Here is a 19,078-nt window from a genome sequence, read left to right as displayed (position 1 = left end):
ATCAACATCCCGGGAACCCAAGGCACCATGAGACCTCCCTGGGCACAGAGGGAAGGGAGTAGCCACTCTTTCCGGGGCTTTCTTCCTCTTCCTCTCCAGAAGAAGCGGTGCCGGGCACTTCTGTAGCCCCGGCTCTGGAGGACAAGAAGTATCTGCAGTAATTGCTGCAGCAGGTTGCCCAGGGCCTAGGCATCCAGGCTGAGGAGGTTGTGGAGGATGCTGATCCCATGGTGGATATTCTTGCCCCATCTGGGCCTGCACACATTGCCCTGCCCCTCGTAAAAACCATTTCTGACACCACAAAGACTTTGTGGCAGACTCCAACCTCATTGCCCCCCCCCCCCCCGGGCTAAGCAAAATGAAAGACAGACGCTATTTTGTGCCATCGACAGGATACGAGCACTTGTATACCCATCCTCCACCAGATTCCCTGGTGGTGGATGCTGCCAACAAGCATGAATGCCAGGGCTACCAGGGACCCTCCCCGAAGAACTGGGAGGCAAAAAGACTTGACCTCTTCAGGAGAAAGGTCTACTCGACCGGCAGCTTGCAGCTCCGCATTTCGAACCAGCAGGCCATTGTAAGCATATGATACTCTAATACTTGCGGAGCAATGGCTAAGTTTGTGGAGCTGCTGCCACAGTAATTCCCATGCCAAGTTTTTGGCTCTGGTGAAAGAGGGCAAGCTTATTTCCCAAGCCTTGCTGCAGGCTGCTCTGGACAGGGCGGTTGTGGCTACTCGGGTTATGGCCACAGGGGTTGCCATTGACAAGGAGCTCCTGGCTACAGGTCTCTGGTTTGCCATATGAAGTCCAGCAGACTATCCAAGACCTCTCCTTGGAGGGCTCAGCTTTCTTTTAGTAGAAAACAAAAAAAGTCTGCATAACCTAAAAGACTCGAGCCACTATCAAGTTGCTGGGCCTCCACACTCCTTCCATGCAGCGGAAGCACTTCAGGCCGCAACCTCCTCCTTGGTTTTACGAACTGCAGAACCGACAGGACAGTTCCCGGAGGAGGAATAGGAGCAGCAGAAAGAGACCACACCCGTCCTGAGGCCAGGACCCTGGTCAATCTAAGCTGTCATCAGGTCAGAAGCAGGCCTTTTGAAGGCAGGCTTGAGGACAGCACACCAGTACACAGGCTGGATCCAATCTGACTTACCTTCTTGTCCTGACTATCCCCTTTCTACACTGCTTGATCCTGTATCACATTGGACTGATGGGTGCTCTGAACAGTAGAAAGGGGATACTCACTTCAATTCTCGGCCCTCCCGCCCTTCCACCCCCTTTCCCTGTCCCTCTTCAGGGACCCTTCTCACAAGCAACTCCTTATACAGGAGGTGCACTTGCTGATATCATTGGGAGCAGTGGAGGAGGTTCCTCAGGAGCTGAAGGTCAATGGCTTCTATTCCTGGTGTTTCCTAGTACCAAAAGCGGGCTAAAGTCCATCCTAGACCTGCGAGAGCTCAACAGGTTCATGAAGAAACTCAAGTTCCGCATGGTCTCTTTGGCCTCCATCATCCCTTCCCTGGATCCAAGGGACTGGTATGCTGCCTTTGACTTGAAGGATGCATACTTTCATATAGCAATTACACTGTCCCACAGAAGGTACCTCAGGTTTGTGGTGAACAACTACCACTATCCGTTCGGCCTGTCAGTGGTTCCTCAAGTGTTTACCAAGTGCATGGCAGTCATAGTCGCGTTCCTGCGGAGGGACAGGTACAGGTGTTCCCGTACCTTGATGACTGGCTGATCAAGGGCTGCTCCAGGGCCCAAGTGGAGGCACAATTCGACTTCATAAAAATGATGTTCGACAATCTGGGCCTTCTCCTGAACATGGTGAAATCTACGCTGTCCCTGGTTCAGTGGATAGAATTTATAGGGTTGGTACTGGATTCAACACAGACCAGGGCATACCTCCCAGAAGCAAGGTGCTGGGCCCTGGGCGATATCATTCGAAGTCTCAGGCAGTTCTCCACCACCACATAAAGAAATTGCCTGAAACTCCTGGGACACATGGCCACTTGTACCTATGTGGTGCAACACACCTGGCTCAGACTCCGGCTGCTCCAATCATGGCTAGCCTCAGTGTATTGGCCAGTTCGGGACAGTTTGGACAGGGTCGTGACTTGGCCTTGCCCTGTCCTCGACTCCCTCCTGTTGTGGCTCGACCCGCAAGTAGTGTGTGCGGGGCCCCCTTCAACAGTCCTCATCCGTCCCCCTTCCTAGTGGGGGCCTTGGGCTGGGGAGCACATCTGGGAGACCGTAGGACATAAGGCCTCTGGTCTCAGGCGGAACTCTCTCTCCACGTTGTCAGAGAGCTGAGCGTGGTCCGCCTAGCATGCCAGACTTTCCGAGCCCACTAGACCAGGAGATGTGTATCAATTATGACAGACACCACCACGACGATGTTTTATATCCACAAACAAGGGTGCGTGCTCCTTTCCCCTGTGCCAGGAAGCCGTCAGGCTTTGTGACTTTTGTGTAGAGCATTCAATACATCTTCAAGCATTGTACCTCCCTGGAGTACAGAACGAGTTGGCGGACTATCTCAGCAAGTCATTCCACAGCCATGAGTGGTCCCTATGCCTGGATGTCACAAACTTCATCTTCCAATGGTGGGGTTTTCCCCTGATAGACCTGTTCACCACACGACACAACAGGAAGAGCCAGCAGTTTTGCTCGTTCCTGAATCACAGCCCAGGTTCCGTCGCGGACGTGTTCCTCTTCCCTTGGGTAGGCCATCACCTATACACGTTCCCGCCTATCCCTCTTGTTCACAAGGTGCAGAGGGAAGAAGCTTCAGTGATATTGACAGCTCCAGCCTGGCCCTGCCAACACTGGTATGCATCTCTACTGGAGATGTCTGTGGAAGCCCCAGTCATCTTGCCTCTCTTCCTGGACTTAATAACTCAGGATCATGGCCATCTCCAGCACCTGAACCTCGAGTCATTGCACCTCATAGCATGGAAGCTCCATGGCTGAATCCGATGGAGCTCTCCTGTTCGGACCTGGTTAGGCAAGTTCTCCTTGGCAGTAGGAAACCCTTCACTAGGGCTACGTATCTGGCCAAATGGAAGAGATTTTCAATCTGGTCGCAGCAACACTCTCCGCTTCCGACGCTCACCTCTATACCACTTATACTGGACTACCTTCTCCCTCTTAAGCAGCAGGGGCTGTCCGTGTCATCAATAAAGGTTCACTTGGCTGCCATCTCTGCTTTCCATCCAGGTGCGGAGGGCCGGTCAGTCTTTGCCAACCCTATGGTCAGCTGTTTCTTGAAAGGTCTCGACAGGCTATACTCACACGTCTGACAACCAGTCCTGACCTGGGACCTTAATCTGGTTATTTCCAAACTGATTGGGACACCCTTTAAACAGCTGGCGACTTGCTCTCTGCTCTACGTCTCATACAAGGTGGTGTTTCTGGTAGTGATAACCTCAGCCAAGAGGGTGTCTGAGCTCAAGGCCTTAACATCAGAGCCCCCATACAGGGTGTTCCATAAGGATAAGGTTCAGCTCACGCCACACCCAGCTTTCCTCCCAAAGGTGGTCTCCCAATTTCAAATCAACCAGGACATCTCCCTCCCAGTGTTCTATCCTAAGCCTCACTCAGGTGGCAGGGAACAGAGGCCTCACCCATTGGACATTCTCAGAGCTCTAGCCTTTTACATCGAGAGAATGAAACTGTTCCGGAAGTCAATCCAACTGTTTGTGGCTGTGGCAGACAGGAGGAAAGGGCTTCCAGTCTTCTCTCAACAAATTTCATTATGGATCACGTCCTGCATCCGAGAATGCTACAACCTAGCAGAGGTGCCTGCCCTTCTCTCACAGCGCACTCCATCAGGGTGCAGGCTTCTTCAGCAGTGTTCCTGGCGCAGGTTCCGACCCTGGAAATATGCAGAGCAGCAATGTGGTTCTCAATACATACCTTTTACATCACATTATGCGATCACCCAGCAGGCCCGAGACATCATGGCCTTCGATAGAGCGGTGCTCCAGTCAGTGAATATCTGAACTCTGACCCCACCTCTGGAACTTGGGCCTGGGAGCCACCTGATTGGAATTGACATAAACAAGTACTCGAAGAAAGAATGGTTACTCTAATGATTCTATGATACTCACCTTCTCGTAACTGCTGTTCTTCATAGAATCATAGAATATCAGGCTTGGAAGGGACCTCAGGAGGTCATCTAGTCCAACCCCCTGCTCAAAGCAGGACCAATCCCCAATTAAATCATCCCAGACAGGGCTTTGTCAAGCCTGACCTTAAAAACCTCAGAGGAAGGAGATTCTACCACCTCCCTAGGTAACGCATTCCAGTGTTTCACCACCCTCCTAGTGAAAAAGTTTTTCCTAATATCCAACCTAAGCCTCCCCCACTGCAACTTGAGACCATTACTCCTTGTTTTGTCATCTGCTACCACTGAAAACAGTCTAGATCCATCCTCTTTGGAACCCCCTTTCCGGTAGTTGAAAGCAGCAATCAAATCCCCCCTCATTCTTCTCTTCTGCAAACTAAAAAATCCCAGTTCCCTCAGCCTCTCCTCATAAGTCATGTGTTCCAGTCCCCTAATCATTTTTGTTGGCCTCTGCTGGACTTTTTCCAATTTTTCCACATCCTTCTTGTAGTGTGGGGCCCAAAACTGGATACAGTACTCCAGCTGAGGCCTCACCAATGTCGAATAGAGGGGAACGATCATGTCCCTCGATCTGCTGGCAATGTCCCTACTTATACATCCCAAAATGCCATTGGCCTTCTTGGCAACAACGGCACACTGTTGACTCAAAGATGTGTTGTGTTCTTTGAGATGTGCTGTTCATGTCCATTACATTACCCACCCTCCTACCCCTCTGTAGCCAGCAAGAAGGAACTGAGGGAGTGGTGGGTCGACAGGGCTCTATACTGAGCACCATGAAGGTGCGACTCCAGGGCGCGCCCAAGCTGACCTGACGGATGCTGCTAGGGGAAAAATCTTCCAGCTGCTGTGCATGCGCGCACATGCCCCTAATTGGAATGGACATGAACAATACATCTCGAAGAACAGTTACAAGAAGGCGAGTAATCGTTCTTTCAGGGACCGCTTGGAGGCGAGCAGCTGGGCTGCGCTGCGGGGCGCAGGGTATCCCCAGGCAGCTGATTTGGCAGGGGAGGGGATGCTGAGGGAGAGACAGATAGCCTAAAGTGTCACTCTGCTACACCCCAGCCTCTCCAATCAGAAAGTGATGGGGTGTGACTTGCACACTGTGCAGCCCCATCAGAGGGCAGTTCTGTTGGGGCACTAATTCAAACTCTTTTCTGGTTTCCCTGGAGATGGTGGTGCTGGCTGGGCTATGTAGCCCGTAATTCATGGGCCCTGGGCCCTGCCAGGCAACCCAGTAGGGTTTCCAACCCTCCAGGATTCTCCTGGAGTCTCCAGGAATTAAAGATTAATTTTTAATTAAAGATTATTCTATGTGATGAAACCTCTCCAGGAATATGTCCAACCAAAATTGGCAACCCTACAACCTGGCTGGTAAATGCCCAGCCGAGTCTCGTAGCATCTGCTTGTCCTGGGGCACCTATCACTGCACACCTCCCACCACCCTCTGGCTATATTAAACAGCATTGTATGTGTTTGTTGAACAGGGACACTTGCGGTGTGAAACATGTTTCTCTGGCATCTGGACCTTTACTGTACATTGACCAAGAAATTTGGACTTTGACAGAGTCAATTGTTAATTGACTATTAATTGGCTTCGCTGAGTTAAACCACAGTGAGCCCCTGTGTGTACATCCCCATTCAGAAATAAAGTGACTTTAACTCAGTTAATATTAATTCACTTCCAGAGTGAATTAACCTAAATCAAATTAAGGCCACTTCAATTCTGAATAACAGTTTTCACACAGGGATTTAATGCTATTTCATTAATCCACTTCAAATTGACACCTTTAGTTAATTTGGATTAATTTTCCTGGATGTCCTCATGTAGACAAGCCCTTAGTTTCTCTTAGTCAGTTTTTCTGTTTATAAAAGGGAGATAATACTTATCTACCTACTTACCTTAAAGAGGTACTGCAAGGATTATTTATTTAGTCTATTTCTAAAGCACTTGGAAGGCAAACTGCTATATAAATCCTAAGTAATGTTACTAATATTTATTATTGGCCATTACACTATCATTAAAAGATTCAAAAAGGTATTCACATATTAAAGAGAGTCTTAGTTAAAGTTTATGATGAGCATCTTAAATTAACATTTCCAATTGTTCTACAAAGGGTCCCATTAAGATTATATTGTTAAATATGAAAAAACCTTTTCCTCTATTTAAAACAATCTTTTCAATCTTAGTCAAATGTTCTCGTTTAGGTGACCCTACGTAGTGGCATGGGAAAAGATAGATGATGGTATCTATCTAATCTAGTTCTCTAGGTTCTTATACCATTACTATATATTTAAAGAATACTTTTCTCTTTTTATCTTTTCCCACCTTTGTACCAAGAACAATTTTTTATTTAAAGCTTTGATTACAGAGCATTATTTGTATGTAGCCTAAATACACAATCAAAAAGAAAAGATACCTTTAGAAAACCCCGTGAAAAATATTTGCATGCCAGGATTTCTAGTAAGTTACACTTTATATAATAAATTACTATTCCAGTTGATCATTATTTAGGCTTTTTGTGTCTGAATTTTAGTATATCATTATATATCTGTGTTTTCATGTAACCCTCATCACTATAATTTAAAGGACACATACTGAATTGTTTCACGCTTATACCTGTTCTCAGAATCCATGACACTGCAGCTGGACATTCTCCAAAAACAGAGAGAGAGAGAAAAGAGATACAAGCATGGATGAAAAGAAAAAGGAAAGAAAGACTGACAGAATATCTTAAAAAACTGGATGAACAAAGAGAATATAATCCATTTAATTTGAGAAATAATATGGTAAGATTACTGGGTGTCTGGAATAGTCACTGTTGCATTAATATAGGTTAGTGTGGCAAAAAAAATAGGAATTTCTTTTAATGGATTGGTATAAACCAGGGGTGGCCAACCCGTGGCTCCAGAGCCACATGCGGCTGTTCAGAAGTTCACGTGCGGCTCCTTGCATAGGCACCGACTCCGGGGCCGGAGCTACAGCCGCCAACTTTCCAGTGTGCAGGGGGATGCTCACTGCTCAACCCCTGGCTCTGCCACAGGCCCTGCCGCCACACTACCCTTTCCCGCCCCCTCCCCTCAGTCTGCAGTGCCCTCCCTCCTCCCCAGAACCTCCTGCATGCCATGAAACAGCTGACTGGGAGGTGCGGAGAGGAAGTGGGAGGTGCTGATTGGCAGGGCTGCTGGTGGGTGGGAGGTGCTGGGAGCGGGGTCGGGGGGGTGATGGGGAGCTGCCGACATATTACTGTGGCTCTTTGTCAATGAACATTGGTAAATTCTGGCTCCTGCTTAGGCTCAGGTTGGCCACCCCTGGTATAAACTAAGGCTGAGTTGGGTAGTGCAAGTTTGGAGAAATGGTTAATAATCGGTGAGTATTTGGAAAACTAATTGGATAACTGTGTGTTTACAAAATTTCCTACATTTAGGTTGTTGGGGACTGTTGAATTTTGAGAAAGATGATGACTTGAGAAAGATGATGAGTACCACCCTAGTTGTGTCAAGGGTGGTAGGTAGTTAGTTGAAACTAGTAAGCGATAGGATGTTTCTAACTGTTCCTCTCACTCTTCCTTGTTGGAGGTGACTAAGGTCAGAGGCAAATGTGCTATTCTCATGATATGTCACCCTCTGTCTACAATGGAAGAGGCTGTGATATCTTTAGATGAAAAGTTTCTTTCAGCTTTCATTAGGAGATACCTGTCTTTCAAGAGCAGTAAAAGTTTGTTGTTAGGAAGGCCTGAACCTTTATTAATTCTGTCCTCAAAGGGAAGCAAGACTGATTTAAAAATCTGAGCTCTTATGTGTGAGGCCAGTCAGATCTTGACATCCTTTAAATGGTGCTGATATGGCAGTAATGGAAACTGTCCTTGACAGTGATGCATTCAGACATGCATGGCTACATTCAGTTTTACACAGAGGTTCAGTAGAAACTTGATGACTGGCATGTGTTAAAAGGAACTTTTCCCATCAAAAGATGAAGGGGTGTGTCACAGAGACTCAGACAATTCACTGTTCAGTTTGAAATCATAAGTGCTCAGTTCATTCAGAATCCGGGTGCTTGGCTTCCCTACTGGCAGAAACCAAAAGATTCCAAGTCCCCAACCACAAGCAGTATAAAACCTAGAAGATTTAGAAGGAGATTCCACCACCTCCCTAGGTAACCCATTCCAGTGCTTCCCCACCCTCCTAATGACAATTTTTTTCCTAATATCCAACCTAATGTCCTCCCTCACTGCAACTTGAGTCCACCTTGTTCTGTCATCTGGTACCACTGAGAACAGTCTAGATCTATCCTCTTTGGAACCCCCTTTCAGGTAGTTGAAAGCAGCTATCAAATCTCCCCTCATTCTTCTCTTTTGCAGACTAAATAATCCCAGTTCCTTCAGGCTCTCCTCATAAATCATGTGCTCCAGCCCCCTAATAATTTTTGTTGGCCTCCACTGGACTTTTTCCAGTTTTTCCACATCCTTCTTGTAGTGTGGGGCCCAAAACTGGATACAGTACTCCAGCTGAGGCCTCACCAATGTCGAATAGAGGGGAACGATCACGTCCCTCGATCTGCTGGCAATGCCCCTATTTATACAGCCCAAAATGCAGTGAGCCTTCTTGGCAACAAGGGCACACTGTTGACTCCTATCCAGCTTCTTGTCCACCATAACCCCTAGGTCCTTTTCTGCAGAACTGCCGCCTAGCCGCTCGGTCCCTAGTCTGTAACGGTGCATGGGATTCTTCCGTTCTAAGTACAGGACTCTGCACTTGTCCTTGTTAAACCTCATCAGATTCCTTTTGGACCAATCCTCTAATTTGTCTAGGTCCCTCTGTCTCCTGTCCCTACCCTCCAGCATATCTACTCCTCCTCCCAGTTTAATGTCATCTGCAAACTTGCTGAAGGTGCAATCCACGCCATTCTCCAGATCATTAATGAAGATATTGGAGAAAAACGGCCCTGGGGCTGACCTTTGGGGCACTCCGCTTGATACCGGCTGTCAACTAGACATGGAGCCATTGATCACTACCCACTGAGCCCGATGATCTAGCCAGCTTTCTACCCACCTTATAGTCCATTCATCCAGCCCATACTTCTTTAACTAGAATGAACAATGCAAGCTCATATTAATTAGTTCACCACTTCGTCAAAGGATAGTGGACATGCACCAGCCCTTGTAATCTGAGCAGATTCCCCAAGCATTTTGAACAAACTTACTTTAATGTTTTATCCTTATGAGTAAGTTTATTAACTACAGAAAGATAAATTTTAAGCGATTGTAAGTGGTAGGCATAAAGGTCAGAGATAGTTACCTAAGAAAATAAAAAGTAATGCATTCTAAATCCTAAGCTTTCAGACTAAGCAAGATTTGAATCAAGCAGGTTTTCTCACCCCACTGGATGTTGAAGGTAGGTTACAGTTGTTAATACACAGGCGGAATTTCCTTCTGAGCTTGGGACCAGTGTTTCTTCAATCAAAGTCTTCCCAGCGTTCTTTTTGCCTGCAATGTAGGTAGGGGAAGAGAGAGGTGGTCTCATGATGCTACTGTCAGGTTTAAGTTCCAAGGAAGAATTGGGTCGCGAACTTATGGGTAGAGCCTTTCCAACTCTCTGAAGAACTTATCTCATGGGCGAAGACTGATCTGCCTTGGATCGGAGGGTGGAATGCTGAGATGGCTGCCAAGTGGACCTTGAGTGGTGATGATGATAGACTTTGGTGCTTCAGACCAAGGAAATAGTATAAGATTGACTGCAGAGAAGCTTGAGTCAGGCAGAGGCTCCACTCGGCTGCCCAGCAAGAGAAATGTTTCCACTTAGCCAGGTAGGTAGCTCTGGTAGAGGGTTTCCTGCTACCTAGCAAGACCGGTTGGATTTGTTCCAAGGAGGCCCTCTTGTCCAGATGCAGCCATGCTGTCAGGTGCAGGGAGGCAAGCTTTGGATGAAGAAGCTGTCCGTAATCTTGTGAGACTAGGTCCAACCTGAGTGGGCGCATCCACGGGGCTGCCACTGCAAGATCTAGAAGCATGCAGAACCAATGTTGATGTGGCCATGCTGGAGCAATTACAGTAACTCGTCCCTTGTCTTCTTTGATCTTCATGAGGACCTTGTGAATCAGGAGAATCAGAGGGGAAGGTGTCCAGCAGGTTGTTGTTCCGTGATAGCAGGAAGGCATCAGACAGGGAGCCCTTGCCTTGACCGAGCCTCAAACAAAACCAATGGCATTTCCTGCTCTCTGCAGTGGTGAACAGGTCCACCTGGGGAGTCACCCACCTCTGGAAGATGAGGCCGGCAACCTCCAGGTGGAGAGACCACTTGTGGTGAGAGGAAAAGGACCTGCTGAGGTGATATGCTAACCCATTCCAGACCTCAAGGAGATACGATGCTTCCAGGTGAATGGACTGCTTCACGCCAAACTCCCAGAGTCTGAGGACTTCCTGGAAAATGATCCCGGAGCAAGCTCCTCCTTGCTTGTTGACATAGAAAACTGCCACTGTGTCGTTCGTCAAGACCTGCACTGACTTGTCTGAGAGTTGCGGAAGGAACACCTTGGAGGCCAAGTGTATCGCCCTGAGTTCTTTTACATTTATATGCCTTGATAGATCTCTGCGCCCAGAGACCTTGGATCTTGATGTTGCCAATGTGGGCACCCCGCCCCTGATCTGATGCAAAGTCATCATGAGCTGTGGGGTTGCAAAGGGTACCCCGGTCAGCAGTAAGTCTGAATCTAACCACCACATCAGGAATGCTAGAACTGGTGATGGAATGGTTAGAATCAAGTCTAAACGGTGTCTGCTTAGGGAGTAGTCTGACGTGAGCCACATTTGAAGTGGCCTGAGGTATAGTCAAGCGTACTGCATGACATAGGTGCATGCCACCAGAGTGACCTAGAAGCTGTACACACACATGGTTAGCTGAGATGATTAGGTCCTCCATAGCTGTGAACCTGGACTCTGGATGGAAGGTCCAGGCCTGAGATGCATTGAATTCTGCCTATAAATGCTATTTTCTGCACCCGGATGAACATTGACCTTTGTTCCTTTTATTTAGAGTTCCTTAGCCAGACAGATGGCTTGAATGACGTTGATACTATGCTGAACCTGAGCCTGTGATCAGTCTCTTATCAACCAATCGTCTACATATGGCTAAATCTGTATACCTCAATATAGCCTGATATAGGCTGCAACTACTGCCATGCACTTTGTGAAAACTCAACAGGCCAAAGGGAAGCGCTGTAAATTGGTCATGGCTCTGACCCATCACGAATCTGAGGAATTTCCTGTGTCCTCGGAAAATGAAAGATGTGGAAATACATGTCCTTCAAATCGAGGGCGGTGTACCAGTTCCTTGGAGTCAGGGAGGGGTTGATGTAGATCCAGGGAGACCATTTGGAACCTCAGCTTCTTGAGATATTTGTTGAGGAATTGCAGGTCTAGGATGGGCCAGAGGCCCTCTTTTGCCTTGGGAATCAAAGGAAACCCCTCTTCCCTCTGAGTTCTGGAGGAACTATTTCCACAGCCCCTGCCCGCAGGAGGGTTTGCACCTGTTGGACGAGAAGTTGCTTGTGAGAAGGGTCCCTGAAAAGGGACGGGGAGCGGGGGTGAGGTGGAGTGATAGAAATTGAAGGGTGTGCCCCTTTGCTATGCTACTTAATACCCAACGGTCCGATGTGATTGATGACCATGCAGGGAGGTAGGGCGAAAGCCGGTCTGAAAATAAAGGGGACAATGGATCCGGAATAATGACTGGTAAGTGATCCTCAAGCATGCCTTCAGAAGGCCTGCCTGTTCCCACTTGTGAACTGGCTAGTGTCCTGCTGGGATGTGGAGGAAGATGGTTGGCCCTGATGGTATATGTAAACTTTTCCTTTCCTCCTGTAAGGCTCATGTCTGGGGGGCCCCTGAGAACCTGGGCAGCAGCAGTGATATGATGGGTTTCCTCAAGGTTGATGGTATATAAAGGCCTAAGGATCGCAGCGTAGCCCTAGAGTCCTTGAGATCATGCAGTTTGGAGTCTGTTTGCTCAGAAAACAGTGCAGCTCCCTGAAAAGGGAGCTCTTGTACCAACTGCTGAATCTCATGAGAGAACCCCAAAGATTGCATCCAAGAGCTGCGTCTCATCGCCACTGCTGACACCATTGTCCTGGCTACGGAGTCTGTCACATCTAAGGCGGCCTGGAGAGAAGTCCTGATCCCCACCTTCCCTTTGTCTATGATGACCAGAAACTCTTGCCTTGACTCCTGTCAAGGTTCCTTCCCCACTCTCAACTCCCAGGATACAGATGTGGGGACCTGCATGAAAGATCCCCTAAGCTTATTCTTACCAGCTTAGGTTAAAAACTTCCCCAAGGTACAAACTTTGCCTTGTCCTTGAACAGTATGCTGCCATCACCAAGCATTTTAAACAAAGAACAAGGAAACAGCCCACTTGGAGACGTCTTCTCCCAAAATATCCCCCCCACCCCCTTTCCTGGGGAAGGGCTTGATGATAATCCTTACCAATTGGTACAAGTGAACATAGACCCAAAACCTTGGATCTTAAGAACAATGAAAGATCAATCAGGTTCTTAAAAGAAGAATTTTATTTAAAGAAAAGGTAAAAGAATCTCCTCTGTAAAATCAGGATGGTAAATACTTTACAGGGTAATCAGATTCAAAACAGAATCCCTCTAGGCAAAACCTTATAAGTTACAACAAGACACAAAAACAGGAATATACATTCCCTCCAGCACAGCGTATTTTACAAGCCATTAAACAAAAGAAAATCGAACACATTTTCTAGCTAGATTACTTACTAACTTAACAGGAGTTGTAAGGCTGCATTCCTGATCTGTTCCCGACAAAAGCATCACACAGACGGACCAAACCCTTTGTCCCGTCTTGGCCATTTTGGGTCAGGTGCCAGCGGGGTTATCGTAGCTTCTTAACCCTTTATAGGCAAAAGGGTTTTGCCTCTGGCCAGGAGGGATTTTATAGCACTGTATACAGAAAGGTGGTTACCCTTCCCTTTATATTTATGACAACGCCTGAGGCAGGGAGTCCTTAAATTTTGTCACTGAGTCCCAGATATTAAATTCATATCTCCCCAGCAGCTTAGCATCGAGCTGCTTAACATCTTTATTTTTGGGTGTGGCACTCGTCTCGCCCTGTCTGTCCCACTCCTTAGCCGCGGAAACTGCCAAGGACCTCAGGGGAGGGTGAGAATACATGTACTTGAATCCCTTGGTGTGAACATAGTACTTTTTCTCTGCCCTTTTGGATATTGCGGGCAGACATGATGGGGTCTGGCAGAGTGCCTTCACCAGCTTTACCACCCCATCATGAACTGGCAAGGCCACTTTGGAGGGGCCCACTGCATTCAAAATATCAAATAGGCTATTCATTGGCTCCTTCAATTCCTCTGCCTCCAGTCCCAGGTTGGCAGCAACTCTTTTAAGTAGTTCCTGGTGAGCACCAAAGTCACCTGGAGGCAGTGGGATCATGGGGCCCATAATCACCTCATCTGGGGATGATGAGAATGCCACCACTACTGGAGGGACTGGCTCTTCCACCTCTCTGGGCGTGGTCTCTACCGGGGGTACTGCCGAGGATTCAGAGCCTTGGTCAGAGCCTGAGTCAGCTTCTAGAACCTGCTTAGGTAGGGCTTCAGCTTATCTTTGGGAGATTGCAGAAGACAGTGGCTGAGAGAATGGTCCGGGTAATGCTGGGAACCACGCCGGGTTCCAATATTGCCATTGAAGTGCCCACTGCCCTGGAGGCCAAACTCCCATAGATAGTCCTGCACTGAAATCCAGTGCATAGGCAGAATGACATTGCCTCTTTTGTGGGGGAGTTGACTCACCTCCAGAGCTCGAAGAAGATGACTCCATGTCCAAAGGCCGAGGAAGGGCCGTTGTCTCTTTCTTCTGCCAGCCGTGGTGAGCCCGGGGAGCAGTCCCGAGGTGCTGGGGAACGATGTCAAGGGTACAGTGACTGGCATCCTTTCACTGGAGACCGACTCTGGGATACTGGCAACCGGTGCTGGGCAGATGGAGACTGGTGTCTCAACATTAGAGACTAACATGGAATAGACATGAGCAAATACTCAAAGAAGAAGAATAATTTACATTTAATACTGTTCACAATGTTTGTGGATATATTTGGAATATTAAATAATTTTTAAAACAAAAGCTAATAGCTATTAATAGGCAGTGGGTTTAAAACAAACAAAAGGAAGTACTTCTTCACACAACACATGTTCTGAAGGCCAAAAATATAACTAGGTTCAAAAAAGAATTAGATAAGTTCATCAATGGCTATTAGCCAAAATAGTCAGAGATGCAACACCATGCACCAGGTGTCTGTAAACTTTCAACTGTTAGAAGATGGGACTGGACAACAGGGGATGGATCACTCCAAATTGCCCCGTTCAGTTCATTCCCTCTGAAGCTTCTTCTGGCATTGGCCACTGTTGTGCTAGAATGGACCATTGGTCTCGCCCAGTTTGGTGGTTCTTAAGTTCATAGGTAGTAAAGCCACCAAAGTTTTTCCTACACTCTAAACTCTGCCTCTGTTACTGTATACATTCATAGAATGAAAGTTTGGTTTGTAATATCTGCACTACAGTGTAATTTCAGCATAACCTTTGCATTTCTATTCTTTAGCAGACTGACATATAAACACAATTTCCCCCCTCAAATCTTGTTTCAGAGACTATTTCTCAGTCTGTTGAGTGATGTAAACTGTGGTGATGTCACCTGGGATTTTTCAGGGCTTGGAAAGAAATTGCAGTATCTCAGTTGTCACCTCCTCTCCCCTCCCCCCAAATAAATAAATACAAACTGTTGCCTTGTCAGCAACCAAAAATCTGGTGGCTTCTTGCTAGCAGCATTTGTCTGTTCTTAATAAGTGAAGAGCTCTCTTCAACTTAATCGACAAGAAATCTGTAGCTAAAGCTCTACAGGGGTTGAGACCTTGCCCAACAGCAAACACATCCTCTGCTCTTGTGCTGATCAGCCAGATCCACAGAGCTGTCAGTAACTCCTGTATTGTTAACCTCCCCTGTCTTTGAGCTATGATTGACTCAGCTCTTAGGTTGCAACTATGTAAGCCATGGGAAAACTGCCTACCCATAATGGTGACTTTCTGTTCACATTCAGAAACTCCTAATGATCATGTCTAGTAACTACCACGCTCTTCTTCTGATTGTTTCTTGGCAGTTCTGAGTTGCTCTGATCTGTGTGCCAAAACAGATAATTCAGACAAATCCATGTTCCCTCCCTGCTGCTTTCTTGCCCTTTCCCATGTGCCAGATCTCATGATTTTGTTGTATCACAATATTTGGTGCTTTTCTTAAAGCTTCTGCTCCTGGAGTTATGTGATGATGAGAGAATACCTATTTTAATTTAGAAAAAAGTTTCTGGACCTCAAAAGATTGGAAACATGTTCTCTAGCAGCTCAAGAACCAAAGGGCACCCCCCAAAATTATTTTGTAAAAAAAAACCCCTCACGATTGTTAAGTCAATCTCTTGATATTTTTACTCAGGAGCTTTGATGCTTGGGGTTGGCAATTACAACCTTTCTTTGAAAATAAAATATGTTGCAGTTTAAAGCATGTGGTTTACACAGTCAGGAATGGTGACTTGGCAGAGTTTGTGCCGTATGAACAAGCAGTTGGGCTCCCGGGGGTTGGGTATGTTTCCTGAGTTTGGGAGAACTGAACGCATAATATTAGCCTGAACTCCTGCTGAGCCAGTACAGTTCCACTTTGCTCCTTACTCTGGGTAATGCCTCAAAGACACAGTCTAACCTCAAAAAGAGTAGCTATAATAAATAAGATCTGATAAGATTTTTAGGAGGTGAACTAAATGTATAGCAAGTTAAATGCTTGTTTTCATTTTCTTTTATAGCAGTTTGGTCTCTCTGCAAAGGAAATCAAATTGAGCCAGAAAAAGAAAGATGAAAAAGATAAGTAAGATACTACGAGTGTCATTCTGGGACTACTTATGTACTTTTAAATTTAACCATTCTGCCAGTCTCGGTGCCTAGCTAATTATGTCTGTCTTAACTCTGGAGTTTCAGATATTAATAACTTTTGATGTAAAAAGCATCAACAGTTTGTGTCATAATTCTCATTAAATTGTATTTGGGAGAAAGTTGAATATTTAACTTTTTCTGGTCTATATCTTTGTATTCTATTAACTATTTTTAATGTAATGTTCTGATTCGTTCTATTGAGGCTGTTAATTGCACCAATTATCTTAATTTGTGCAACTGAGTTCAGTGATCGCAGAAAGTATTTCAGTAACCATCATAAAAGGATGTTATGAAAGTGGACTGAGGAATCCATAAAACAGCTCTAGTTAAAATAAATAACTTTCACTGAATGATGTAATGAAGTAATGTGTAACTTTTGCCTTACTCTTCTCTCCAAAGAGCCCTGTTCTCTGAACATCATAATCTTAGAGTCTCACAAGCGCTTTCCCTAATGAACGAGATGTTATCTGAGACAGTGCAGCTTCCTGCAAGTGAATTGAGACCATTGTCCAAAACAATGAGATCCCCTCGAGATTTCAGAAAGCAGCACCCCACATCTGCTAGAGGGTAACATATTTACAATTCAAACATACTTTGGTGTACAGGCCTCCCAAATGCACATCAGATTTGCTAGTTGAGATGTTTCAGAGTAACAGCCATGTTAGTCTGTATTCACAAAAAGAAAAGGAGTACTTGTGGCACCTTAGAGACTAACCAATTTATTCTGTGTGACATGGATTAAGTTTGAATGAGTTAAATGTAATGGCAGTGGGCAAAATGGCTGGGTCTCTCTAGCTGATGTTTAACCTGGTGTTTGGAAGTCTCCAGCTGGCACACAGCTAGCATAGCTAGCTCCTACACCATCCTCTGGCAAGCACCAGAGAACAGAGCATTGAATGCTGCTGTTTTGGCATGGCTTGTGGATTACCCCTTGGGGATCATAGCCAGATAACCAGCTCCTTCAAATCCACCCCCACTTACCTGCATCCAGGAGATACTGAGCACAGCCGAGAGAATCTGGTGGCTCATGAGTCCATGAGCCCTGTAACATCTGGTAACAATCACCAATTTTTTTTAAAAGTCCTAGACTAGTGAAAACCGAACAATTTACCTGAACCTACTTGTAGTTGCATGTGTAACACTTCTGCCATGTGGAACTGGCAGCAACAAGGTCTAGGGGTTCCTTTTCAGCAATACAACACCCTCTCGGTGCCTCTAAGAGGCAATAGTTCCCCTCTTGCAAGCATAGAGTCTGAGTGTAGAAAAGAAAATTTTAATAAAAAAGGGGGAAAGAAACCCGGCAGGATTTATAAGCAAGCAGGATTCATAAGCAAAACGCCCTCCCCCAAGAAGGTGGGGCAGTGTATTTTGCCTCAGGTTCTTAAGTCCAACAATTAAATGTTCCTTTAATGTGCCCGTTACTTCTCCCTCCACTGCACCCCACTCACAGTTGTTGTCCTTGGTCAGTGAAGATCCAGAGTTCAGAGGTGCATTCACATGAGTTCACCTCCCATCTGGGGGTGGAGGGAAGAAGGCATTTTGCTTGCTCCCTGGCTGCTCAGCTGGCCACTCTGCTAGCTGCACTGGCCGCCTGACTGGCCGCTCGTTGCTCTGCCGCTCCTACTAGGATTTCTTGAGGTCCTACCACTTAACACAGCTTTATGTTCTCAGTGTGGGAGCCTCATTGCCAGTGCAGGCTAGGCAATTGCTTTCACCAGAGATTCTGTCTCATCACAGGTCAAATGTTTAGGCCTGGTTATTAGTGTTTTCAGCTCTATTGATACACAACAAAATAATCAGCTGTCATTACACAGTGGAGAGAGAGGCTAGTCAAACGGTGGCTAGGATTCTTAGATGGCACCCACGCCACCAGGTACAAACACCTGTCCCCACCCTCTCTCAACTAAACTGGGCTTTGGCCCTTCTGTCCCCTGCGTAACGAGTGTAGTTCAGTTGAGGGTGAGTCCCTCAATCAGGGTATGCCAAGCACAGTTCTGCTATCCTTGATTCACACAACAAGGATAACAACACTTTATTACCACTGCCCTCAATAACAAAGTGCCTTGTGATCCAACACCAGCCAAAAGTGATCTTTTGGGCAAAGCAACCCCATGATGCTGCACACATAGGCAGAATGGGCATGTCTATGCAAACAAGGTTGGTTCCTGAAGTCTTCTTCCCCAGCTCATCTGTAGGTGTCAGAGGAGAGCTCATGCAGACCCTGCTTACATATGTACTGGTTTTCAGCAGAGCCTCCTGAATTTATACCCCTTCTCCTTTTCTAGAAAGAAATACTTCCACAGAAGTGACTCACATCACCGAGATAGTTAACTCTTCTTTGTTTTGTACTTTGCTGCTTATTGCCTTGTAGAAAATAATGGTATTTCATTTAATGTTACAAATTATTAAATATCCTCCCCTAGATATTATTGTTTCAAACATAGTTTGTTTTTATTGCAATACATTTGTACTAGTATAATTGTATGTTGCTAGCAGTGGTAAATATGTATTTTTTTTTTTTTTAATTCTTGCTTTAGAAGTCATCCTGGTAGTCGCAGTCTATCAGCAAGTCAAGCTGAAAGGAGCAGAACTGCTGCCAAACCAGACTTTGGTAAAGCAAGATCCCATTCCACTCCACCTCAGGGTTTAGCTCAGTCTGCAGGTAAGAATTGAAATTCTGCTCTCTCCCCCCTCACGCACCTCCCCCCCCACTCATTTGTACATGGAGGCTAACAAGCTTATGGTGTAATGCAGGCTCCAGACCCAAGATCTGGATTGTTCTTTGAAGATGAGAATGTCGCTCTTATGATGACTTTAGCCTCTCAGATAGGATGTCAGTTATTTGACTGCTTCACCATTCCTTTCTGTATTCATGAAGGTCTTCATGTGAAATTTGTCCAGAGTCCATAATAAAAGGTAGTGTGGAACCCAGGAAGCAGGCA

General features: G+C 46.2%; 1 protein-coding gene across 2 annotated transcripts in view; it reads left to right on the top strand.

The window, feature by feature from the left end:
* Positions 1-19,078, top strand: part of CPLANE1 (ciliogenesis and planar polarity effector complex subunit 1) — a 180,072-nt gene that overhangs the window by 154,933 nt on the left and 6,061 nt on the right. For both annotated transcript variants that reach the window (XM_084628687.1, XM_084628686.1), the window contains 4 exons: positions 6,771-6,930; positions 16,010-16,071; positions 16,536-16,703; positions 18,674-18,798. In XM_084628687.1, the coding sequence (XP_084484813.1) occupies positions 6,771-6,930; positions 16,010-16,071; positions 16,536-16,703; positions 18,674-18,798 (515 nt within the window). The remainder of the gene's footprint in view (positions 1-6,770; positions 6,931-16,009; positions 16,072-16,535; positions 16,704-18,673; positions 18,799-19,078) is intronic.

The sequence above is a fragment of the Lepidochelys olivacea genome, assembly GCF_965140295.1.
Source record: "Lepidochelys olivacea isolate rLepOli2 genome assembly, chromosome: 5".
Classification (NCBI taxonomy): domain Eukaryota; kingdom Metazoa; phylum Chordata; order Testudines; family Cheloniidae; genus Lepidochelys; species Lepidochelys olivacea.
This window is presented reverse-complemented; position numbering and strand designations above follow the sequence as displayed.